The sequence below is a fragment of the Gavialis gangeticus genome, unplaced genomic scaffold, assembly GCF_001723915.1.
Source record: "Gavialis gangeticus isolate Ggan-Ray unplaced genomic scaffold, GavGan_comp1, whole genome shotgun sequence".
In the NCBI taxonomy this organism is placed as follows: Eukaryota; Metazoa; Chordata; order Crocodylia; family Gavialidae; genus Gavialis; species Gavialis gangeticus.
The window spans coordinates 24,602,659-24,627,326 of record NW_017728993.1 but is presented as its reverse complement, the minus strand read 5'-3'; the positions used below and the strand labels follow the sequence as shown (position 1 = coordinate 24,627,326).

Below are 24,668 nucleotides of genomic sequence, written 5' to 3'. Positions count from 1 at the left end.
ATACCCCCGGGCGCAGCAGCAGGAAGCTCCAGGCTGGAGTGGCAGACACACAGAGCAGGACCCGGGCGCAAGGGGCTTCCCAGAAAGAGCTGCTTTCTCTGCAGAGCTGGAAGGAGAAAGAAATCAGCCTGGCCCCTGCCTCATAGATGTTACTCATGGACATTATGGCTGGAAGCCCTGGACGAGCGGAGCCTCTATGAGCCGCTCCTCCCTGCCCTTTTGCCCTGCGCGGAGATGCCGGGAGCCTCGGAGATCCCTGGCGCCTGCAGCTGGATGCGCTGCCAGGGTGGGCCAGGCCTGACATGCGCCAGCATACAGCCTCTCTGGGCAGCGCGGCCCGGAGCAGCTACCCCCAAGCACTGATAACATGGCATCAGCTGAGCCAAGTGCCCTGCAGCCGGGCGATGCGCTGTGGGTCAGGGAGTGCAAGAGGCAATGCAGGCCCTGTGGATAACCCGGCAGAGACTGTGCGATGCACACGTGTGGGTGTCTGTTTTTTTGTGTGTAGATGCACACGTGTGCGGCGTGTGCATTTGCAGGACCGTGTGCGTGAGTGTGCATGGGGGGTGGAGGCCACGCCGCACCTTTTCCAGCTGTGAGGAGAGAGGAGGATAGCGGGGATGGCGAAACCCCGCTTGCGGAGGGTGGTTCTGGACTTGCTATTAAGGAAAGAAAAGGAGCGGCGCGGGGAACGTGGCACGGTGCAGACGCCCGGGGAGGAATGCAGCCGCCCAGAGCCAAGGCTCCCTGCCGCATTCTTCGCATTCCCTCTGGCTCGCCGCTGCCCGTCCGAGGCTGCAAAACGTGCGCAGCAGGTCAGGGAGCCAAGGCCCCGTCCGAGCCCCGCACGCTCGCAGAAGAGGCTGCCCCCAGCAGCGCTACGAGGTACCAGGCTGCTCTCAGGGGGCACCAGGATATTGCAAGACCACGAGGGAAATGCTGACATGGCAGGCAGAGATGCTGGCGCGCAGGGCAGCACTCGGGGACCGCTGCCTGGCACGCCTGGGGAAACGGAGGGTCTTGTCTGAACCAAGCCTCTGGTCTCTAGCATAAGCATATTGCCCACGGCGGGGATGCAGGCCTGCCAGCTCAGGCCTCGCGCTGGCACCCAGGTGAGGTGTTGGCTGCAAAGCAAGATCCTCTGCCCCTTTTCCTCCTGTCTCGGGTTTCTCGCGCGTGTCCTTGCCTCCCGGTTAATCCCAGAACGGTGCAGGGATTTGCACGATGATCAGGCTGGGGCCACACTCAGCGCTGTGCGTGCACCTGGAGTGCTACAGGCTGCGGTGACCCAAGGAGGTCACAAGCTCAGTCAGTGCCAATGAAGGGACGAAGCAAACGGAGGGGGGGAAGATAACGAAGCTGGTAGCCGAGGGGCTGTTTGCCAGGCCTGTGGAGCGACGCCTCGCCGAAGTCGCATGGCAGTGATCCACAGCGGATCCCTGGAAGTGCCGGGAAAGCGGGAAAGCAAAGCAGGATGAGTCAGGTCACGGCTGTATTATCTTGACAATTAAAGTGTGGCGAAGTTTGGGGGCGGACGACGATTTATGAATGAGACCACGGCCGGGTACATGCTGGCAAACACTGCGCTGCCCACGGACGAGACCGAACCTGTGACATTGCGCAGGACGGAGCAGTGCCCTGTCTTGCAGCAGCACAGACTCCTATTGCCGCGGGGCTGGAAGGGAGCTCTGGATGTCACGTCTAGGCCAACCCCTGCCTGGGGCAGGATTAGCCCTGTCCAAACCAGCCCAGACAAACCCATGCACTGACACAACACCAGACTTTGCACCTGAACCTGCCGCAGGGAAGGCAGAGGCACCGCAGCGGCCAATGCCCTGCGGCTGCAAAGGTTGTTAATGCACATCAAGAGACCCCAGGCAGAGGCTGTGCCCCCGCCACAGAGGAAGGCAAAACCTCCCAGTCTGGACCAATCTGACCAGTGGGGAAAATCCCTTCCTGACCACAAATATGGCATTGGACTGACCCTGAGCAGAGGTGCAAGACCCTCTAGCCAGGACCCTCCTGTTTTATGTCTCAGCAGGAGCACTGGCACAGCCCAGTCCAAATCCCCAGCCTGAGCTGCGGCCAGCACCCAGCGCCTCTGAGAAAGGTGCCCACCCCACGACACGTGAAACAGCAAGGGGGACGGGGCAGAAATCCCCCCAGCCCCATGCAGCAACAAGCACACATCCCTTCGGCTCTACTCACAGCCCTGTTCTTCCCCCCGTCCTTTGGTCTCTGATTGTCAAAGCATCGTCTTGCCCTTGCAAATCTCCCCAGCTGCAAGAACGGGCTGCCCTAATTTTCCTCGAGGCCATAACTCCATGCATATGTGCAGGGCTCTGCTCGGCCTTCAAAGCTCAGCGCGCTAAACACATTGCGGGGACTGGTAAACGAGGGAGACAGGGAAGGAGCACAAGCTGCGCGGAAACCTCTGGGCACTGATGGTGTTTTCCAGGCCATTAAAAACAATCACCTCTTCTTACAACGCATTTTGAGCCCAAAGGTCATGCACGTGACGTGCAACTTCGGGACACGACGATGCTTGCGGCCCCTGCATGAATCTAGCCCCAAAGGAACGACATGTTCTGCTACTTCCCTTTGCTTGCGTGTTTGTTTGCAGCGCATGAGCCCACCCCAACCTCCCGACAGATTTATCGCGAGGTACGAACAAGCTGTGTGTTAACATCAGACCTGGGAAGAGGAGCCAGAGCTGGCAGTTTCTCTCCATCCCACTCAAAGAGCTCAGCTGAGTCAGGAGTGGACGCCGGAAAAATCCTGGCCAAAGTCTCAGCATGCTGGGAAGCAGAGGGTGACCCAAAATAAAGACAGCCAGATAGAAAAGCAACCCCCCCTGCATGCACTTCTCCACTGCAAGCGCATGTTTGGTTCTCACACTGAACTCGACAGGCGTAGCTCCATTCACTCCATTGCAAACAGGTAGGACCAGGCGCAGGTAGAAGGACCAGACCTTGCTGTGGGAAGCCCTGGGGAGAGCCGACTCCACAGGGGGAAGCCCTGTCCTCGCTTCCCCTACACAAGCCATCGCTCCCACGAGGAGCGAGGCTCAATGGAGCAGTGTTAGGAGCAGGGGGGTTGCACCCCAGAGCAGCCAAGCCTGTAGACAGAGGCTGAGTCCTCAGCACTGCCGGGCAGCGGGTCGGATGCCAGCCTGGTCCCTCCCACGGGGACATGGGGGGGGAGTCTATGGGACTATAAAACCCTGCGGGACTTGTCCCAGCAGCATCCCTGGTGTGCATGCGCCTTGGACCTCCTGCCTCATCTCAGTTTCTGCCCCTGCCCTGCTGGGCTCTGATCTACCATCCGCTTGGGCCACGACACCACCTCATCCCTTGACACGACACCTTGCAATGGGGACCTGGCGCGCCGCGAGCCTGCCTGACGGCCCCATCGATCCTGACACCTGGCACCTGCGAAACAACCGCTCGGTGCAACTGGGGGACACGGTAAAGCCGATCACCGCGACCTCGAGCCAGGTGGCAGACGCGAGGCCAGAACCGGGACCTGTCGGTGCTGAAAGCAGAGGAAACAAACCACCTGTGGCTGGAAAATACAGCTGGGAGCGCAACCGGCTTCCCCCTCCCTCCCCGCACAGGCTGGCCCCATCCCAGACGCCACCAGCACCAGGCACATCCCCTCGGCTATTCCCTGCAGAGCAATTAAAGCCGGGTGGCTGCTGGAGCCCGGCTGAGCCGTGCTGCCAATCAAGCGCTAATGACTCTGCGCAGAGGAGGCAGGAGGGGAGACAGCCTTGGATCTCCCGTCTCTGCCCCGGGCGGCACCACCACGCTGCAAATTGCCAGAGGAACATCTTGATCGCAGTGAAAAGCAGGGAGTGTCTACGCCGTCCCTCGCCGATACTGCCAACCGCAGCAGCCTTGGGCTGGCATTCCCGAGTCTGGAAAGCATGCGCTCAGCCCTACAGGGGCATTGCCCACAGACCCTGAGCCCCCGAACCTGCCCCAGGCAAAGCAGGGGGGCAAGGGCTGGCAGTGCCCTGCCCTTGCCGGGGGGGTTCAAAGGTATCCGGGTTGTTCAAATGCACTTGAGAGAGCTGAGGAAGAGGGCCGCACGGACAACACTGACATCGCCCCCGAACCTGCCGCAGGGAAAGCAAGGGGACCGCGGCGGCCAACATCCTGCTGCTGCAAAGGGGGTTGATATGCACTCAAGAGAGCCCAGGTAGAGGCTGAAGAGGAAGACCAATGTCCAGGCCGCGGGAGGCCTGAGCTGGGGAGATCCCGTGCCCTGTCCACCCACCTGTCCCACGGAAACCCCTTCCCTACCGGGTGCCACGTCCCTCTTGGCCGTGCCTCCAGCCAGGATGAGCGCCTCGATGATCTTCACGTGGTGCTCCGGGTTCACCTCCGTGCTGGGGAGAGAAGGGCGGGAGGTGAAGGGGGCGCTGGGAGAAGCGACGAGCGATGCGTTTGTGTGTGTGTGCCCGGTGTCTGCCCTGGCCCCCCTGGGAACAAGCCTGGTGCCAGAGAGGACCGCAGCCACTCATCAGGGCCTCAATGGGCTGGAACGTCGCATCTGAGTCAGCCGCATGGACTCAGAGTAGGATTAATGCACCCATTTCACAGAGGGACAAATCAAGGCTCAAGGCCCAAAGCAGACCCAGGAGTCTGGGCCAGTGCCCGAGTTGCTCAAAACATTAGCTATTAATTTGGGATTCGGTTGCAGCAGATAGGCCCCTGGGAAACAAGCAGCTTTATGTGAAGGACGGGGGCAGCCCTGAGAGCGGAGAGCACGACCCTGCATGCACTGCTAAGCAAGCACAGGCAGGGCCTCATCCTGCAGCCTCACCTGGTCAGCGCGGCGTGGAAGAGCAGCTCTCCGAGGAGCTCACCCAGTGCCCGGGCGGCCGACCGGCTCCAGCCGCTCTTCTGGCCCAGGCAGCAGAAGTGGCAGCTGAGGTGCTGGAGCAGGAGGCGATGCGGCGGGGGCAGGCCAGCGGTCTCCAGGATGGCCTTCACACGCTGGCTGCATTCCTCCAGGCTCGGGGTCTCTGCGGGGAGGGAGACACGAGGGAAGGGCAGCGTTTACCGTCTGTAGTTGGCTCTCCTGAGTCCCGTCTCCTCCGGCTGCCGGCGTCCCCCAGACCACATCGTCCCCCCGGGGCAGAGGTGCCGGGCTCACGTCGACCGTCCCAGCTCCCCTTCTCTGGTCGTTCTGCCCATCTTCCCATGCCCCTCTCTTGGGAGCAGCCTCTCCTCACTGCAGGCACAAGGGCCTCAAAGATCATCTCCAGGGCCCTCCCGCCCCAAATTCACCCCCCTCGGAGACGTGCAGGAGCGTGGCCTGGCTCCTGGCACTCTGCATGTGACATCGGCCTGACCCAGCTTAGGCAGAGCTGGGAGGCGCGAGTCCTGTGCCCGGCAGCCGCAGGAGCCCTGTCTACACTGCTCCCCCCTTCGTTACCACTGGCTGGAGCAGTGGACTTGCCAAGGAAGGCTCCTAAACCTGCCAGGCCCCTGTGATCAAGTCCAGGGATGCTCAGGCCAGGAAAGCAGCACACGGCAGGGGGGAGTCACTTCATCAATTTGGGACCGAGACGGGAGAAGCATCACGGGGATTAAAAATCCTCACCCCGAAGCACGTGCGTACATCTGCGCCATGCCTGCCTTCTGCCAAATGTCAACATCAAGGCATGCTGGGAAAGTGGGGGACCCTAGGTTCTGGGTCACTTAGGAGGAGGTGGCCTCCATGTACCGCCTGATTTGCCCCCCACCTCTTGGGCGGGTCAGCGCCCCCCTGACTACCCTGGAGCTCTCCGAGGCCACAGCATGCACGGCCCAGATGCCAACTTCTCTGATACACGATTAAATCCGGATTCACTCCGCTGAGCTTGGTGCCACCGCCTTCTGGTGTGACCGTGGCCCAGTCACTTAGCCCCACCCCCACCAAGGGATTTAGGCACATTCCTTGGGGGGCAGCGTGCCACGTGCCTCTCAGGCAGAGCAGTATTAAGCTCTCTCTGGTGGGACCCCAACACGGTGGGCAGGGGTTTCCCGGGACCCCGTGCATGAGGCTGGAGCTTGTTCTGCAGGGATGGGATGGAGTAGCAGCATCTCAGCTGCATCCCTGTGGCCCGGAGGCCTATGGAGCCAGCGTGATGGGGATGGTCGTTAATGCCAGGAGTGCTTGGGGAAGAGAGGGACCCAGGGGACAGTAGGGTGGACGGACAGACGGACGCCTGGACGCTGCACGTGCTCTGCTCGTGCCTCTCCTCCTTGCAAGGGGCACCCACAGCAACACCCCGATGCCTAATTAATCATCCTGGCTAATGAGTGGGGAACCGAGCCCTGTAACAAGGCTGCTGGGAGACAGGGTGGAGCGCTAACGAGGCGGCTGGCAGCGAGGGTCCCCCTAACGAGACTGTGGGGAGAGCAATCGCAATCAGCACCGAGCGGGGGATGAGACGGCGCAGCCGGCCGCTCCCCGTGTGGCTCTGCCCCACGGTCCGGCCCGGGGGAATTGGGGAGCCAGCTAAGGGGTGCCCCTGGGGCCGCGTCTGGCTCAGGCTGCAGCAGCTTCCCCAAATTCGGGCCTCCAGGATCCGCCTCTCGCTGTCTGCTTGGAGCTGGGACCTCCCTGGGTTGGGCTCCATCTCCACGTGCTCCTGGCATCTCTCCCGGCTCCTGTCCGGGGTGCAGGCTCAGCTGGCCGGTCAGACGGCGTACGGGCCCTGAGTGCCCCCTGCTATGAGCAAGGGTCTTGCATGTACCCCCCAGGACAGACTCCCCTTGGCTCCAGCCTGCCTGCACCCAGCGCGTCCCATAGAGACCAGGAGCTGCCGTGGGTCCTCCCAGTCCAGGATCCCGGGAGTCGGGGATGGCAAGGACCCCCCAGACGGCCCCTGGGTTTCCCAGCCTTGGTCCCAGCTCTGCTTCCAGCTGGGGGTGAGCATCAGCCCCTGCTAGACAAGCTCCGGGTCAGGACCTGCCAGCCTCAGGGCTTGCGGACCAGCGTGTCAGAAGCACGTGGCAATGTCGGGTGCCCGGTGCCAGGCCGAGGGGGGCTAAAGGGACCTCCAGCTGGCAGCTTTCACACCAAACCAAGGACTGGGCCTGGTCCTCTGTGCCGCGGGTCCCCGGCAATATGTTAAGACGACAGCATCCGATGCAGCGAGCTGCTGCTCGCACCAGCTTATGCATGGCTGGCTTAGTCTGCAAGGTGCAGCTTTGCCCTGCCTCCTGCCCAGGCTTTAAAGGGCTGGTGTACCCTGGGAAAGAAAAGAAAAGAAAAAGGGGGGTGGAGGAGGTCGGAAATCCCCCCAGTAGCTCCCGTCTGTCACGTCCTCCTTGCTTTGGCCTGAGGATCTGAGGAACTCCAGGGCTGGGATCCCTTTGAAGTCGCTTAACGAGCTGGCCCGGCTAATTGCTTTCTAATTGAGTTTCGAAGCTGCCTTTGATTTCCTCCCCAGAAGGCCAGAGCGGGGAGGCCAGACGAGACGCGGGGTCCCCGTGGGCCGTGTCGGGAGCTGGTGGGGGTCTCAGCAGGGAGCTGGGCACCTCGGTGGCTGGGCTGGGGGGCAGGCGGGTGGCTCTCGTGACCGAGGAGGGGGGATGTTGCACAGAGAGGTAGCACGGGGAGGGAGGGGCACGCAGGGACGGACGGTGCCAGCAAGTCTTGGACGGGGGCTGTCACCCGCGTGTGCCTCCCGGAGCTGGGACGGGGGGCCCTCAAAGGCAAGTGCCCCCCATTCATCCATGCGCCCTGCCTGCATATCCACCCAATGTGCATATCCATCCCTCCTGCCTCTGTGTCCATCCACCCTACCTACCCCATCCCTCCATCCCCATCTCCATCCATCTCCCAGGCTCCATGCAGAGATATCTCAGCTGCCGGCACACGCGATGCCTAAGGGGATTAAAGTCAATGATACAGGGGTTTATTTTGTATTACTTCTGTGGGACAGAGCAGCCAGGTTTTGTATTACTTCTATGGGAGATCACTGCGCTCGCGGGGCTGGATCGGCGTGCGGTGCCGCAGACGCCGCAAAGTGCAACGGGAGTCGCTAATGAGCAAGGAGAAGAAAGCTGCGCTGAAACATCTGCTGAAGAAGCAGGACAGGACTCAGTGCTGGGGCGGCTGTCCTGGGAAAGGGGGGGACCTTTCTGGGTCACATGTGTGCCCAGATCCTTTCAATCCAAGAGAGGTCCCAGAACTGAAGGGGACTCCTCCTTTGCCGGCAGCAGTACGGGGCTTATGGATCGCGGAGGGCGTGGGACAAGCAAGCAGGGAGGTGCTATTTCAGCTCCGGCAGGAGGGGATGGGCAGTGAGATCGTGATGGAGCGGGTCTGAAATGACGCCCAGATTTGCTTGTGGACATGAACCCCACGGCTTGCTACGGACCAGGATCACGTGCGATGACTGCCGGTGGAGCCGACGCAGCCGGGAGCTCCGGCGTGACCAGACAGCGGTCCCCAGGGTGTCCCAGGGCAGAAAGCCATGACCCCGCTCGGCCAGGCCTGCCCGCTCTTGGTCCTGATAATAACACGCTTGCAAGAAGCGCATCTGGATTACAGCGGCTCTGTCGCCTGGCCGGTACCGGGTGCTGCAACAGCGGGAGGAGGGAGGGAAGCTCATTGCAAAGCCCAGGCTGGAGAAGGAAGAGGGATCCAGGCCGTGAATCCCCAATGGGGCTGATAACCCAGGACAAGCCGTCCTTGCCTGGCGGAGATGCCAGGAGAAGACCCATGCCCCTCTGCTCTGGGGACTGCGGGGTCTTCCCCGGCTGATGCTCTTGTCGGGGCTGATGTGAGACACGGTCTCGACGGCTGGTCAGACACAGTGAGCCCCACAGCTCGACGCCGGGCCCCGTGGCTTTGAAGATGTCCGGTCCTGTGTCCGAGGGGGCATGAACCCTCATCTCCCCGAGGGTTGCATCTGGAGCCGTGGAGCACAGACTAGGCTGCACAGGGCATCCCCCAGCCCGGCTGCTGGGCCGGTGGGGAGGGAGGAGCTGTAACGCCAAGCGTGCATGCATCCCAGCCCTCGAACAGTGCCGGCGCTGGCTGCAATTTGTGCCTGCCCAGGGTACGATGCACAGGGCTTTCCCTCCACGATCGGGGTTACAAAGTGCTTGTCCTCCCTCGCGGCTTGCTCGGCACGGAGGAACAATGCTGCGGGCTGCCCTCACCCGGCTTGAGCCCTCCAAGTCCCAGCTGGGTTTCCGTGCCAGTGTAGACAAGCCCTTCCATTTCATAAAATCACAGAGCACCAGAAGGGAGTGGGAGAGCTCACATATAGTCGAACCCTGGCCTGAGGCAGGATTGGCCCTGTCCAAACCAGCCCAGGCACATCCATCATCTAACCTCTTAGTACAACGATCATCAGCCCTGGCACATCACACCCACACCTGCCCCAGGGAAAGCGGGGGGGCCGCGGCGGCCAGCGTCCTGCTGCCGGAAAGGGTCGATAATAGGTGCTCAAGAGATCCCAGGTGGAGGCTGTGCCCCCACTCCAGAAGAAGGCAACCCCCCCATATCCATCTCAATCTGGCCGTGGGGGTCTGGCATCTTTGATAGGAGGGTTGAGGAGTCCCCCTCCAAGCCCAGCCCGTAGCCTGGGGGTCATGGCAGTCTTCTGGGAGACAGGAGAGGTGGTTTTCACCCCCTTTGGGGACCAAACTCCCTGGTTCCCCCTGTACCCAGCCGGGAGGCAGGACCCAGTCCTCTACAAACACCCGCGCAGTGCTTTTGGGGCTATACCTTTCCATCCGAGTGCCCTGAAGTCAGAAAACTACATTCCCACCCCTGCCACAGACTCTCTGCTTAGCCTTGGGCAAGTCGCTGGATCTTTCAGCTCCCCGAACGGGAATCGGGACCTGCCTCCCCCTCCCCTGAGCCAGTAACATATGCAAAGTGCCCCGTTTCTATGGAGATGGGGTGGAGCTTATATGCAGAAGGATGTGCCATTGGACTGGTCCCCATTTCCTCTTGACCGCCAAGAGGATCCCAGCCTGGCTGGGTAGTGTCCGGGGACCCCATCTGCTCCGGCCTCTGCGGGATTGACCCTGTAGCCTGTTGCTTAAGGGAAAAAGCCAACTAAACCGAAGCCTTTAAAGCAATCCCATCCGGTTGCACAGAGGCGGGAGAGACTTTGCAGAGACCGAAAGGTGCTTCCAACACGCTGTGCTAAGAGAGCGAGGATTCGTCTATGCCCTTATAAAGCCAAAAGCTGACTAGATCACAGGAAAAATGTCCCCGCTGTGGAGCCAAACTATTGTAATAATGCTTTCTTTCTGGGCCAGCCTTGCAGGGATTTGGCAGTCGCGGGGCCTCCTGGCATGGGCAGGCTGCACCGGCTCTGCTCCTAGATCATCAGCGCTGAAGACTGCTCCACCTCTGCCGGGTGCCCAGACGGGAGAGAGTCCCATGCATACTTGGTGGGATTTGGAGAGATTTAATGCATTTTTCCAACCCATCTCCCCGGTTCCTGGCGAAGCAAAGCCAGCGAGCGCAGAGAAGGCCCACGGCTGGGTTCGGCACGCATGCACGTACACACGCGTGTTCGTCTGGACAAGGACCCAGGGAATCGTGCCCTACCCTTGCTAGCTCACATCCAGAGCCTCAAGTCGTCGGTCCTCTCCGGGGAAAATCCCCATGTGCCGTCTGTGCAAAGCTTCAGAGGAAAACCTTAGGTCCCCGGTCTCTGGTCAGTGCGGGGGTTTGAGCTCGAGCCCAGGCCTCAATGGGATGCGCTGCCGGCAGAGGTGCCTTGTGCCGGCAAAGATGCACGTCTCGGAGATGGGCACAGTCTGGCTCCGAACCCTTTGAACCACAGAGTCCCAGAGAAGCAGGGCCCCTGGGCTGGACCCGAGTTGGTCTATAAGGTGCAAATCTACCCTGCCTGCAGCCTGATTGCAGACTAACACCGCCAGCTACCTCCCCCAGCTCATTAATAGCTTGCAGTCTGGCTCCAGCTGCTCCCGACCCTCTCCCCCAGGCATCATCCCAGCGATGGACGCGGCGGGGACGATGGGCCGGTGAGAGGCGCTGGCGTCCCCGGAGGTTGCGAGGTCGCCAGCTGCGTGGCCGGCGATGGACGAGGGGAGCCGGGGCATCGCTTTTAAAGGTGATCGATTCCTTGACCTTGATCGAGCGCTTGGGCCGGGGGGACGGGATTCCCACGCTCCCTCCAGCCCCGCGGCGGTCTGAAGGGCCTCTTGCAGCTCGGCTTTGTCCCCTGCGCCCGAGGCTAGCGAGGCCTATTCAAAGGGAGACGCACGAGGCCGTGCCCTTCTTGAGCAGCTCATGGACCTGGGCCCAGTCCTCCCCGGGGGCTGACAGCACTCCCACATCCCTGGCAGCACCTGACACCCAAGCCCCAAACCTAGAGGTCTTGGGGCTCGGATGCCCCCTCGTCTACTTGCCCCGAGTCAAAAGGCCGATGTGGCCGGAGAGGGAGACGTACCTTGAGCAGCGTGGACCAGCTCGCTGTACACGGCCGGGGGGACCAGGGGGCCCGGCAGCTCCTGCAGGTACCATGTCAGCGCCTCCGCCAGGGCCGGCCCGTCGTAGGAGTCCAAGTCAACCGCCGAGGGGTCTGGGAAGGGAGAAGAACAGCGTCACACCCGTGGGCCAGCCGTGGGAACAGCGTCACATGCGTGTGCCCGACGCGGCCTCAGTGCTCGTCCCCATCCCATCCCTTTGGCCGCCGGATGACCCCCAGCCCCCCACGCAGGGGGCAGGGGATGAGGCACGGCTCTGTAGGACCCCCCGTCCTCTCCCTTGCAGGAAGACAAACGAGGGGAGGCCACTTTTTGAGTCACAAATATCAGCAGGAGCCGATTCCCACTCAGTGAGGAGCTTGGGGTCTGCCTAGAAATAATCACCAGCAATCGCAAGACGGACAAGTCTCCTCCAGGCAAGGGCTGCCCGGTGCTGTCGCTAACCCCCAAAGGCTTCCCCCTTCACAGAGGGACGTTGCTGCCAGGCATTTCCCTGTGCCCGGCCTCCCAAAACAGAGGCCACACACGGCCCGTGTGATAGACCCCTTCTTTGCAGCAGGCATTCGTATCGCTACGGAGCCACAGTCATATCCAACAGGAGCAACTGGACTGACCCCCAAAACATGGTACAAAAGGATGCGCACAGGAGCACCTGTGTCTGGGGGTGAAGCACTAATATGAGATGTGTCAGGGGGGTTTTAAGCCTCCCCCAGGGGCACTGGGTGCTGCTGCAGCCCAGGCTGGGGATGGGACTGGGCTGTGCCAATGCTCCTGCTGGGACTTACAGCCAGAGGGTCCTGGCTAGAGGGTCTTGCCCCCCTGCTCAGGCTCAGATGGATATTGCATTGGGGACGGGAAGGGATTTTACCCCCTGGACACATTGATATGGAGTGGGGGTGGGATCTGCCTTTCTCTGTTGCAGGGCCACGGCATCCACCCGGGGTCTCTTGAGCGTATATTTGCAGCAGGGACACTGGCTTTGCAACCTTTGCGGCAGCAGGACGTTGGCCACCACGGTCCCCCTGCTTTCCCCATGGCAGGTTTGGGTGCGATGTCTGGTGCTATGTCAGGGATGACTGTAATTTTGCTAAGAGGTTGGACCATGGGGTGGTTTGGACCGGGCGGGTCCCGTCCAGCCCCACGGCTGTGGCTCTATATCCAGCAGGAAGCACCTGGGAGGCCGAACTGGTTGGAGTGGGATGGGGAAACACCCCAAGAGCCTTAAATGTCAAGAGGACCCGAGGCAGAATCCATCCATCCAGAACAGCACCCGGCAGGGACCCTACATCATCCCCAGCAGGGGAAAAGGTGCTCTTGCCTCCTGGGTTATCCTTGGAGGCCTCCCAGCTGGGCACTGGGACTGGTCGGAGGATGACGATCCTGTATTGCAAAGGCCCTCGAGGTCTCCAGACAGGGCTTGCCTTTGAACTGGAGCAAACCCAGATGTTTCAAAACTCCCCACAAAGGAAAACAAGTTTTGCAAGCCCGTCTCTGGAGGACGGAGGGCCGGGTTTCCGTGAGGACGCCCCTCTGTTGTGCACAGCGCGCGGCTCCAAAATGCAGAGCTCCTTCAAAACCTAAAGACCGAAAAGCAAAGCCTTTGTTCCCGGGCATGTTGAAAGAGGCCGGTCGAGCCTCGGTGTCTCCCTGGTTCCGGTCGCTGGGGTGGACACGGCTTCACCCGGCAGTTTCGTTTCCAGCCAAAGTGGTTCGATCCCAGGTCTCTCTGACCCGCGCGGCCTGCCAGGCCAGCCCCAGCCCTGCTCAGCGTTGGTGGCCGAGACAGGTCGCTTAGCAGGGAGCGACGGGTTTGCAGCCAGCATGGTTCGCCGGGATATGAAGGGGTCTGCCCCATGAGCTCCCTCCAGCGGGTCTCCGTGCTCCCCCACGAGGGCGAGCAGATGCCAAGGGATGCAGAGTGGCTCTGGCTTCAGTCTCCTACAAATGCAGCAAGCGGGAGCTTGCACCTCAGGGGCTAGCAGGTCCATCCCGTCCAGCCCTGCCGGCACGGCCTTGACGTTTCAAATCTCCCATGGGGGCTGCCTGGGGCTTGTGGCACAGTGGCTGTTTCCAGCTCCCGTGATTTCCTGTGGTTGCCACGTCCTGAGGCTGCAGTGTCCCGTCGGATACTGCAGCACTGATGGGGGATAGCCCAGCTGCCAGCTGTACAAGTGCAGGCCGAGGCTACGGGCCACGATCGGGAGGAGCCGTGAGCCTGGGAGCATCAACAGCGCGCAGCAGTGACGGGTCCTCGAGCTGGCGCCGACGACGAGGTGGGCAAGCGTCCGTGCAGGGAGCCAGAGGCACGGTGCAGATCGGGGACCACTCCCAGGTCCAGTCACCGCTGCTTCTCCTGGCGCCCAGCTGAGGCCTTGCTTTACATGTCTGGGTCTCCTTGCATGACACAGGATCATAGGAAATGAGGGTTGAAGGGACCTCAGGAGTCACATCCAGTCCAACCCCTGCTGCAAGCAGGACCAGCCCCAACTACATCATCCCAGACAAGCCTTTGTCACCCGGGTCTTAAACCCCTCCAAGGATGGAGATCCCACCACCTCTCTGGGTCGCCTGTTCCAGTGCTTTGCTACCATCCCGGTGAGAAAGTTTTTCCTAATATCCAACCTCAACTTCCCCTGCTGCAGCCTGGTGTCAATCCGGAGTGGCTCCGGAGCAGAACGGGAGGTAGCCAGAAATCACGTCTTTCCAACAGGCTTCAGTCTGGGGTGGGAAGTCAAGCTCAGGACAAGGATGAGCCACGCTTGTTCTGGTCTGGGTCATCCAAAGAAAACCCTGGGGAGTCCCTGCCTGGCCAGAGCCAAGAGCCTCTTTCCCTTTGGTGCCCGCACTTGGCCGTGCAAGCAGAAAGCAAACACATTGAACAATCCCAGCAGCGAAACCTCTAACCCAGCTGCGGAGACGCTACCTCATCCTCAGCACCGACCACAAGCTCGACCGGGAGCCTCAGAGTGACGTCCCCCGGGGCACCGTGGCCCCTGGCAAGTCCGAACCCAGTGGAAAGGCCCGTGGGAAAAGAAAGTGGGACGATAACCGCACCTCGGGCACGACCTGGCCTGGCCCAGGGCAGCCGGAGCCAAGGACAAGGCTCCGGCTTGTCTGTGCTTTGCTCCCAGCAGGAAGGGCTGGGACCGCTTGGGGGGATGCTCCGGAGCTGGAAACGTCTCCGTGACAAGGGCCGTCAGACAGCACCAAACGCGCACGAGAAAGCTCCATGTCTCCACTGCGCAGGACCCGGGGGGCTGATTCGGGTTGCAGAGAAGGGGTGTTTGTGCGCGTGGCCAAGCCCTTCTCCCACCCGCTCCCCTGCGAGCCCCACGTCCACGTCATTCATATGTTCCTCGCCGGTTCTTTTGGGCAGAGTCCTTTCCAGGGACAACCCCCCCATTGCTTTGGTCCTTCGGACAATTTGCCATTTTGGGGGGGAAAGCTCTCACAAATGAATGATTTCAGCTGAAACAAGGATTGATGAGTGCCTCGGGGAAGCTGCCATTCCCTCCCTGCATCCCTGCTCCGTCCCAGCGGTCTAATTTCAGGTGCGAGGTCTGCTCTTCGGGCAGCGGGAGGCTAGGTAGCGTGGCGGCCCCTGAGCATGGTGCATCGCGGGAGATTGAGTCCAGCTGGGCATGCTGGCCCACAGAGGACGGGCACCCCTGGACCGACTGTTTGGGCCAAAATTATTTGGTTTTGGGCACGAGAAAACACGCAACGTTGGGGGTCTGATGAGAACAATGACGTTTTCCGTGGAGATAATGCTGTTTTGCAACCTGCTACGGTTTCTGTACGAAAGCCTGGTTTTCTGTGGGGCAAAGACGGCTTGATGGCCGTGGCTGCATGCATTGCACCAGGAATACCTTTGGCCCACCAGCGTCCTGTCACTCTGCATCAAAGAGGCGTCCAGATCCCAGAAGGATTTCAGCGCCGTCTTATCTCTTACTTCTCTAAAGAAGACAATCCTACTGTTCCAGCAAGCTGCGTATGCTACACGTTATATATATTATGCGATTCACTGGTGAATCATGCAATAAACGTACGACGGCCACACATGCCAAGTAAGATCAGCACCAGTGAAAAGAAATTATCTTACGACTAACTGGTTAACTGCGCAGTAAATTTACACTGGCCACACTTGCAAAGTAATAGCAGCCACAAGTGCAAAGAAATTATCACACAATTAACTAGTTAACTGCGCAATAAATTGACACCGGTCACTGCCAAGTAAGACCGGCCCCAAGCGCAAAGGCATTATCACACAATTAACTGGTTAACTGCGCAATAAGCGTGCACCAGCCACACATGCAAAGTTATGAAAATGACTGTCCAGCCATAAAATCAGCCTGACAGCTGTTTCCCAAAGTCCCTCTCAGTGGCACTTGCCATATCTCTAAGGAGAATGGGGCCAAGGTATTTCTTGGGGTTGGAGACACACGTGAGTGTGGTGTTGCCCTGCGAACGGCTGGAAAAAAAGAGGATAACAGTCTTACTACTGCTGCCTGCAAGAGGAGCTCCCACTTCCATGCAGGAGGAGAGGCCTGAGCGGGCCGCTGTTCACCCTGCAGTGCAGGGGCCTTTATGCCCGCCCCGCAGCAGCCCAGGCAGAAGCATCGTTAGCAGGCAGTTGGCTAATCTGCACCATGGCTGCTACAGAATAACCCTGCGCATCTTCTTCTTCGCCATCTTCCGCCTCTCCTGTGCCCCAGCGTGGAGCAGCCCAAAGTCCTCCGGGCGAATGCTGCCGACAAGTGGGGTTTGCCCCCCGCTTAGGTGCTACTCTCCCCATGTCACAGGTGGGAAAACCGAGGCACTCAGCCCTCTTCAGCCAGGACCCATACCCTTTTGCCTTGGCTGTGAGCAGGAGGAAGCGAAACGCGCTGACACCGTCCCCAACAAACTGCTATTTCTGACCCCCCGTTCGGAAGCCAGAGGCTCCCGGTTTCTGCCCCGCCGCCCGTCAGCTCCACACAAGTGACGTCCCAGCCCCGTGGCCTCTCGTCTTTGCTCCTTCCTTCCCCCACGGTGGCATTTACCCAGACGAACAGTCACTTTGGGATCCATAGCGAAATTTGCCCTTTCTTGTGTCTCAACAGTGTTCCTGTCCGCACAACATTTTAAAAGTCTTTCTGGCATTTTCAAGTGAAACTCATCCAGACGTGGTTTACTTTCTTACAATGCTCCGTGCCTAAATGCTGCATCGGTGCGCAGGCGCCTACAGCAGTGGGGCTGGAAGGGACGTCTGGGGGTTGGCTCTAGTCCACCCCCTGCCCAAACCATCCCCGACACATCCATAGTGCCACCTCCTCCAGTCACCCCGACACAGCACCAGGCATCGCCCCCGAACTGGCCGCGGGGAAAGCAGGGGCACCGGGGCAGCCAACGTCCTGCTGCTGCAAAGGCTCATCAAATGGTGACTGGGGAGGTGCGACTTCCCTCTCCCGCGCTCCGGGCCTTGCTCCTCTCTGCAGCACTTCGGTCCCAAGGCAGCCAAGCACGTGGAGAGCGTGCTTCAAGCCAAGAGGCTGCAATGGGCTCGCCTAGGAGCTTTGCAGACCCGGAGGAGCGCTTGCAAGCTGTCTGCGGACCGGGAGCCTGGGGTGGGGGGCACGACCCCCACTGAGAGCCCTGAGAAGTGCAGGCGTGTCCCTGCCAGCAGCTGCAAGAACATCTGGACTCCAGCTGGGCCAGCCCCTGCGCTGTGACCGCCCCCTCGTCCCCTCCCTGCCCATTTCCATGGGCAGCCTTGCCACCCAGGCCTTGCAGCGTCTCTTGGCCCAGCCAGACGCCGGCATCCTGCGGTTTGCGGAGCCAGAGCCGGGGGCAGAGGGGCTCCGGTCAGAGCACCCAAACAGACAGACAGACAGACGGCCGGCAGGGCCAGCCCGTGAGCCAGTCTCCGGCTATCGCTTTCAGCTGGAAGCCCATCGCCAGCGCTAGACAAGGGGGTGGGGGGACAATAGCTGCATTTACACCGTGCCAGCCAGCAGCCTGCAGTCACGTGCGGCCCCGGGACACGGTGTGGCACGCGGCCGGCAGCGACAGGCCCCGCTTGCTGGCCCAGGGGATGTGGGCCGGGCTTTCTTCTGGATCCTGGCTCCCAACCCCCTGGGGATTTGCAGAGGGAGACCCCGGGTGGGCATCCGCCCGTGGCGGTGTCAGACAGGCCTGAGAGCCCAGGCTAGCTCAACCCCCTGCCTCCAAGCTGAGGAGAGAGGGGGTCTAACCGGGCTCACGCTGGAGCCCCTGGCTGCATCCCTTGTCTGTGCATCGCCCCGGACGGCTGTCTGCATGTCCCTGGACGCACGCACACACTCGCCGCGATTCCCACATTTGCTGGCCCCCTCGCCCGGACTTCCTTGGGTCTTCGAGGCTTTCTCCTTTTCACCGGAGCTCTCCTCTGGTGAAGGTCACAGGGAGACTCGGAGGCGGGGATAGGACAAGTGCAGCCTAAACCTCCGTTTTCTGCTTCCAATCCCTCACCCATTGCAGGCGGAGCCGGGTGTGCAAAGAGCCCTCGGTGCGGGGGACTCAGCTGGGGGAGAGCAGAGCCGTGCGCCCGGTCCAGGTCTGCACAAGGTGTGCGACAGGAGAGGAACAACCCTGGACACAGCAGAGCAGCCGTTCTCCCCCTTTGTAGAAAAAAAACCCTCTTGGCAAATGCTAGCTCTTAGTTTTCCCACATCTTTTGACGATGGAAAGACACTAGAGCCGTTCTTCGGCTGCAAAGGACTCGGACACTGCGGTGCGGAGGAGCTTCGGCACCACGAGCTCCTGCCTGAAACCTCATGAACAGCCCTCAGGTTGCGTGGCGTCCCCTTGGGAGGCTCAAGGCACCTGTGTACGCCTGGGTGAGGACCACTGCATTAGATCCCCGTTGCATTAACAGAGGAGAGAGACCTGCCGGCAGCTCTGGCTCTGGGTGGCACGCAAGAGATTCTCTGCCACCGACATGCTCTGTCACCTTGGGCACATCATGCAGTCTCCCTGGACCCCATCCGCCCCACGGGACCCAACGCTGTGCCGCACGTGCCCTTGGACGTGGGCTGCGGAGGCAGGAGCAGGGGTGCCTGCACGTGCCTGGCCTAGGCACGGTGTACATACACTGCAGCCACGCCAGGCTCTGCATGCTACCGCTGCCCAGATCCTGGCTAACGTCAGCTCCGTTCAGAGCCCAGGTGCAAGCCTGGACCCGCTCCCACCTCCCGAACGGGAGCCACCTCCTCTTCCAGCTTCAGGGCTCGGGCGAGGAGCCTGGGGAGCTCAAAGGCCATGTGGTTTCACTTACTCGAGGGCCGGGACTGTCGGTAAGCGATGAGCTGTTTGCTCAGAAACCCTCGGTGAAATTCCTGGCCTGCGAAGAGCGGTGCGGGGCCTCATTGCTCTGCCTAAGGGAGGGCTGCTTTTGTGCACACCACGCAGCTGCCTCAATGGGGACCGGAGCTGGGAAAGCTCATGGGTGAGTGTTGCAATAGCAGGGACCGGGCAGCATGAAACAAGACCCCGGGCTGTCACGGCAGATCCCGAGGAGGTGACGGATCTTCCCATCCCTCTGAGCCAGATGGCTCGACACCCTCCCTTAGGTCCAGCAAGGATGCTGTCTCCCCCGTGACAGCCCCTTCCTGGGTCCTGTCTTGTGCCCCTTGCCTCCCCTTCCTGTCCTAAACCCGTGGGCCAGGGCGTTCTCCCCGACTAACGTCCCTTCTCCAGGAATAAAAGCCCGGGACAAGCGATATGCATGACTGAAGCCAGGGACAAGAGTCCCCGGGAGGCCACGATTCTTGCAATGCAAGAGGCGCTGAATGCAGCCTCTCGGGCTGCCCCAGGACGCCCCGTCCCTGCTCCCCGGCAGCCGGGCAAGACTCGCTCCGCGCTGAGGACCCGTGATGGCAGCGCTGGAGCTCAGCAGCCCGCACGCTGCAGCCCATTGCCCGGGGGCACCAGCCTGGGCACCCCGACTCCCGGTCTCCGCTCCAGCTCTACCCCCAGGCTTGGGCACGTCAGCAAACCCCTACCCCCACCGGCAAGCAGAGGGGCGATTCTGCTCCTGCTCTCCCACCAGCGGCTAACGAGCTCCACTCGTCACAGCCCTGTGCCCTTGTCTTGGCCGTGGCTCGGGCGGGGGAGACCACCCGCTATGGGGCTGGGGAAGGACCGGTGCTTTCCAGGGGCGAGTCCTTTGCTCTGCGTTCCCCGCCAGCTATCGGCGTCGGGGAGGCTAGCCCAGGTGGCCACGGGGCACGGACGCACCGCTTACTTCCAGATGCACGGGGCGCATGGGCAGAGTCAGCCCCTCCTCGGCCTCAGGCTGGGGCTGGGGAGGGGGCAAGGGTTGGAGGGACACCGGGCAGGGGAGACGGCAAGACCGGCCCTGGGGCCCCCCCTCAAACTGACCCAAGGCTGCTTGGCCTTCCCGCAGCTCGTGCGGAGGGAGAGGAGCAGCTGCAATCTGTTTCAGGGGCACACAAACCAAGCTCTGATTGGCTCTGACCTGGGGCGATCCGCCCAGGCCTAACTGGCTCATCTGCATATTTTTGCATGCAGGCTTTGGGGCAAGATTTCAAAGGACGTGTTTGTCCGGGTTCTCGGAGGCGTTTGGGAACCTCCTCCTCCCCACCCCGCTGGTACTTTTTCTCTCCGTGGAATTTCACCCCCGCTGAGAGAGAGCGAGAGGGTGGCAGATAATCGTTACCGGGAGCTCGTTAGCGTGCAGGAGCCGGGCACGGGAGGGCCAAAGTCGCTGCGGCGCATACCTAAAGTCAAGGAGAGGAGCTGTTCCCATCCAGGCCGTGCCCCAGGCTCGCTGACGGCACCCTCAGCCCATGCACATGTCTCCCCCATCAACACGGGCACGGATTTCCATCCACTCCCCCAGACCAGCCAGGACCCACCACTCCCCTCGGGCGATAGCATGAACTTTAAATCCCCTCCAACTCATTTGGCACGGGCGCTTGTACACGCCATGCGTGTTGCCATGTCTTGGGCCAGATGTTTTCTGGTCCTACCTGGGCTGTGGTCACAGAGAAGTGGGGCTGGAAGGGGCCTGCAGAGTCCGAGCCCCAGCCTAAAACAGGACCAGCCCCATGTAAACCAGCCCAGACAAACCCATCATCTCACCTGACCGTCAACCCTGACACAACACCAGACGTCAGGGGAAGCAGGGGGACTGCGGCAGCCAACATCTGGCTGCTGCAAAGGTGCTTGAAATATAGGTTTTAATTTAAAAAAAAGGGCAGCTGATTGTCATGGGGTCCAACAAGGTGCACCCACAGCTCAGAAACAGGACCTGGAAGCCTCCACAGCACCTTTTCCCGTCACCCTCATAAGCCTCTATCGCCCGCAGTACTCAGGGCAGCAACCTGCTTTCAACAGATGTAAGAGGAAAGCAAATCCCCCCCCAGTCCAGACCAGTCTGACCAGGGGGGAAAATCCCTTCCTGCCCCCAGTGCAGCATCAGTCTGAGCCTGAGCGCAGGGGCAAGACCCTCCAGCCAGGACCCGGCGGGGTTGGTCCTGGAAGGAGCACTGGCACAGCCCAGGCCCTTGCAAAATGCGAGCTGAGCTCCCATGGGATGAGGAAGGACCCTGCTCTTAATCACACACATCAGGGGCTTGGAGATGGGCATCCCCCCTCTTGGCGAGGGTGGACAGACAGCCGCAGGCACCCACGTGAAGCCGACTGATCTGCTGTGCTGGAGACTGGCTGCGTGCCTGACCCTACATACGGTCCTGCCCAGGGTCAGCTGCTCTGCACCAGACCCCATAAGGACTGTATCTGCACAGATCCTGCCCTCCTCCCATCTCTCACAGGCTCAGTCAGCCTGGGGCGGGGAGGATTTCGGGGACCAGCCCCCAGGAGGAGGTTTACCACCCGTCTGCCCCAGCTCTGACAGCACAGCCAGAAGCCTTGGAGATGGGGCTGGAAGGGAGCTCAGCCCTTGCACGGAGGAGGATCAGGTACCCCCAGGTCACCGCAGGTCTAACTGGCAAGGAGCCGGCAGCTGCAAGCCAAACCCCGCAAGCAGCTCTCGCCCCCTTTCCTTGGAGGTCCCGGGGGGGACAGGACGTGGCATCCCCTCTGCTCGCAGGCCACCCCGAGCCCCCTCGGCCGCCGGGCCACCCTCCGTCCTGCTGCAGCCCACAATGCCCCCCAGGCATGAGCCATCCCGGCCTCCCATGACCCACAGCCTCGCCCCGGCTGAGGAGAGCGGGACAATTCCCGCTCCTGTTCAATCCCGGCTCGGGGCACGGGGATGCACTCGGTGACCCCCGGGTCCGTGCCAGCCGGATGAGTCAATGTTTTACAAGCCACGTTCCCATTAATGCACACCAGAGATGCGCCTTTTGCAGCAGTCGGTCTTGGCCGACGATGCTCCGCGTGGCTCTCGGGGTGAGCCAAGTGCAAGCTTTGCCTTGATTCAAACTCACAGCTGAGCAGCCGGGGGTTGGGGGGTGTCCCCTCTTTCTGCACCCCAGATGCTGGTGCCATCCAAGGACACACCAGGCCCTGAACGTAACAGAGGGACACCCTAGGTCCTTCTTGGTGCTGCAACGGGGAAGTCTCGAGCACCCAGCTACCCCTCCCAGCACATGACATTTGTGCTGCCCACCCTGGGGTGCCTAGCACGGGCAAGAGATCCCCCCACTGCACTCCTTGCACCCTCCCCAGCCCCTGCCGGCAGAGGGAGGCTTTGACACCCGCCTGCTTCCTTGCAGCGCTGAGGAAGGGGGCTCGGGGGTGCTGGTGGAGGCGCCGTGGGAATCCCAGAGCCCGGGAGCTGGGTCGCTCGGGGGCGCCCGTGGATGTGCCCAGCCCTCCCCTGCCCCGTGCCGGGCGCGAGCCAGGGAATTCGGCTGACTCAAGCTGGGCAGGAAATGACAGGAGCCGTTGGCAGCAGGGGTGAGTAACACGGTGCTGTCGGTAAATGAGGATGTTTTCTCAGGGGCCGGCCCCTGGTAACGCCGTGGGGGTCTGATGCAGCGGCCTCGTGCTTCCCAAGCTCCCGGTCTGTGCTAAAGCCCAAGAGGGACTCGGGTCCTGGAGCCAGCGCTCCCTGCCCCTTCCCTTAGCTAGAGAGCGACTGGCACAAGGGGCTTTCCAGGCATGCCCCGTGGCCGGCGGTCCAGGGCTGAGCGTGGGCAGGAGCTGTGGCCAGCAGGGATGCCGCAGAGCTCCCCCAAACAGCGTTGCCAGAGCCCTCGCGACCTGCCCCAGGGATGCAGGGATGGCCCCAGGCTGGAGCAGCTGGGTGCAGAGACATCCCTCCGCTGGCCCTTCTGGGGGGCCAGGATGGACCCCAGCTGAGGTCTGAGCATCCAGCTTACAACTCTGCCCTGAGAGGGTGGGACCGTGAGATGAAGGGACTCGCCAAAGGTGATAGAAGAAGCCTGTGGCCAGGCCAGGCTGGCAGGGAGCTCTCTCACTGGGCACAAGATGCTCTCTCTGCAAGCCATTTTCCTGCTCCATGCCAGCACATGACTGAGCCATGATGCCCGAGGCTCAGGGGCATTTCAGCATGGCTCAAGGAAGGTGCAGCAAACTCTCTGGCCCCTTTGGTGGTGCAATGAAAGCTGGAGCCGCCCTGTCCCGTGCTCCAGCATGGACCTTGGCACCCTGTGGGAGACACCTGGCAGTGCTGGCAGTGTGGCTGCACCTGGGCAAAGCCATGTATGTGGCAATGTAGGCGAGAAACTCTGGATGTCACGGTGATCTCCGGCTCCAGACACCCCGGCCAGCTCTGCTCGGGCCCCTGCACTGCCTCTTCTGTTTGGCTGGCAAAACCCTCTGCCATGATGGAGAAGTGGGGCCATGTCGCAACCTCGCTGTCTTTGGGTTTCCCCATTTGGGGACTGGTAGATGCCAGCCCACTGTGCTTTTGGATCCGCAGAGGGCATGAATAGTCCAGCGAGTGCCTGGGGTTGTAAGAAGGCACCGTCTCCTCCCAGAAATGGCAGGGGAATGCATGCGTCTGGGTCCGTGAGACACCAGTCCCATGTCGCCCACCCCCGGTGCCTCCCAGCACGCTGTGTTAGAGCAGGGAGGATGAAGAGGTCACAGCAGAGCTCATCTGGGGAAGCCAATGGACTTGGGGTCTTTCCTTGCCTCTAACCCACGTGGGCACTAATGATGCGGCCAGGAGATGCCCTGATCACCTGATGGCAGACTACCACGCTCTGGGCGTGTGCTGAAGGAGATGGGCGCACAGGTGGTTTTCTCTTCTGTCCTACCAGCGAGCGGACGTGGAAGACGACATGCGACCTGCATCGCGGAGACCAACCGGCAGCTTCGGGAACAGTGTCTCGAGGCGGGCTTTGGCTTCCTCGACAACGACCCGCACATCACGATGAGAGACGTGCTCGGGCAGGGTGGGCTCCACCTTTCCCCTAAAGGTAAGCGTGTGTTTTCTTCTAGGTTGGCAGATCTCTTCTGCCGGGCTTTAAACTAGGCTTGTCGAGGGAAGGGGAAGACGAGGGCGGAGGAAGCCTTGGGCTGCTAAACCAAGCAGCACCCACAAGAACAGCCCAGCCTAGACCGACGACAAGTGGAACAAATACCCAGGTAAGCGACAGGGGCCCAGGCAATGCTGTGATTAGGGGGCCAGCGCATGCATCTTCAGGAGGCCTCAAATGCCTCTGCACAAACACTCATAGCATGGGGAACAAGCAGGAGGAACTCACCCTCCTGCTAGCTGACACCAACCCAGACATAGTGGGGCTCAATGAAACGTGGTGGGACCCAACGCACGACTGGGCGGTGAATGTCACGGGCTATCGGCTGTACAGGAGGGACAGGACAGGGAGGAGAGGCGGGGGGGCGGCGCTCTACATTAAGGAGGAATACAAATCCTCACCAGGTAGCACAGAGTCAGAGGAGGGGCACACGGATGTGCTCTGGGTTAGGATACCAGGCAGTCGCGGGGAAAGAGACTTAACAGTGGAGTCGACTACAGACCTCCCAACTACGGGGAAGAGCTCGACCAGGAATTCATGTCAGCTCACGGAGGCAGTTAGGTCCAAGGACGTGGTCATCATGGGTGACCTGAACTTTCCAGACATCTGCTGGGAAGAGCAGTCGGCCAGGTCTGAGCGCTCACGTAGGTTCCTGGACCAAATGCAGGACCTCCATCGAACCCAGGAGTGCACAGCCCCACCGGGGGAGACGCCTTGTTGGACCTGGTGC

At 61.2% G+C, this 24,668-nt stretch overlaps 1 protein-coding gene across 1 annotated transcript in view; it reads right to left on the bottom strand.

Annotated features, from left to right (window-relative positions):
• Positions 1-24,668, bottom strand: part of PIK3R3 (phosphoinositide-3-kinase regulatory subunit 3) — a 147,248-nt gene that overhangs the window by 97,421 nt on the left and 25,159 nt on the right. The window contains exons 4-6 of the mRNA XM_019501380.1: positions 11,447-11,578; positions 4,831-5,032; positions 4,308-4,393 (exon numbers count right to left, since the gene is read on the bottom strand). Coding sequence (XP_019356925.1) covers positions 4,308-4,393; positions 4,831-5,032; positions 11,447-11,578 — 420 coding nt within the window. The remainder of the gene's footprint in view (positions 1-4,307; positions 4,394-4,830; positions 5,033-11,446; positions 11,579-24,668) is intronic.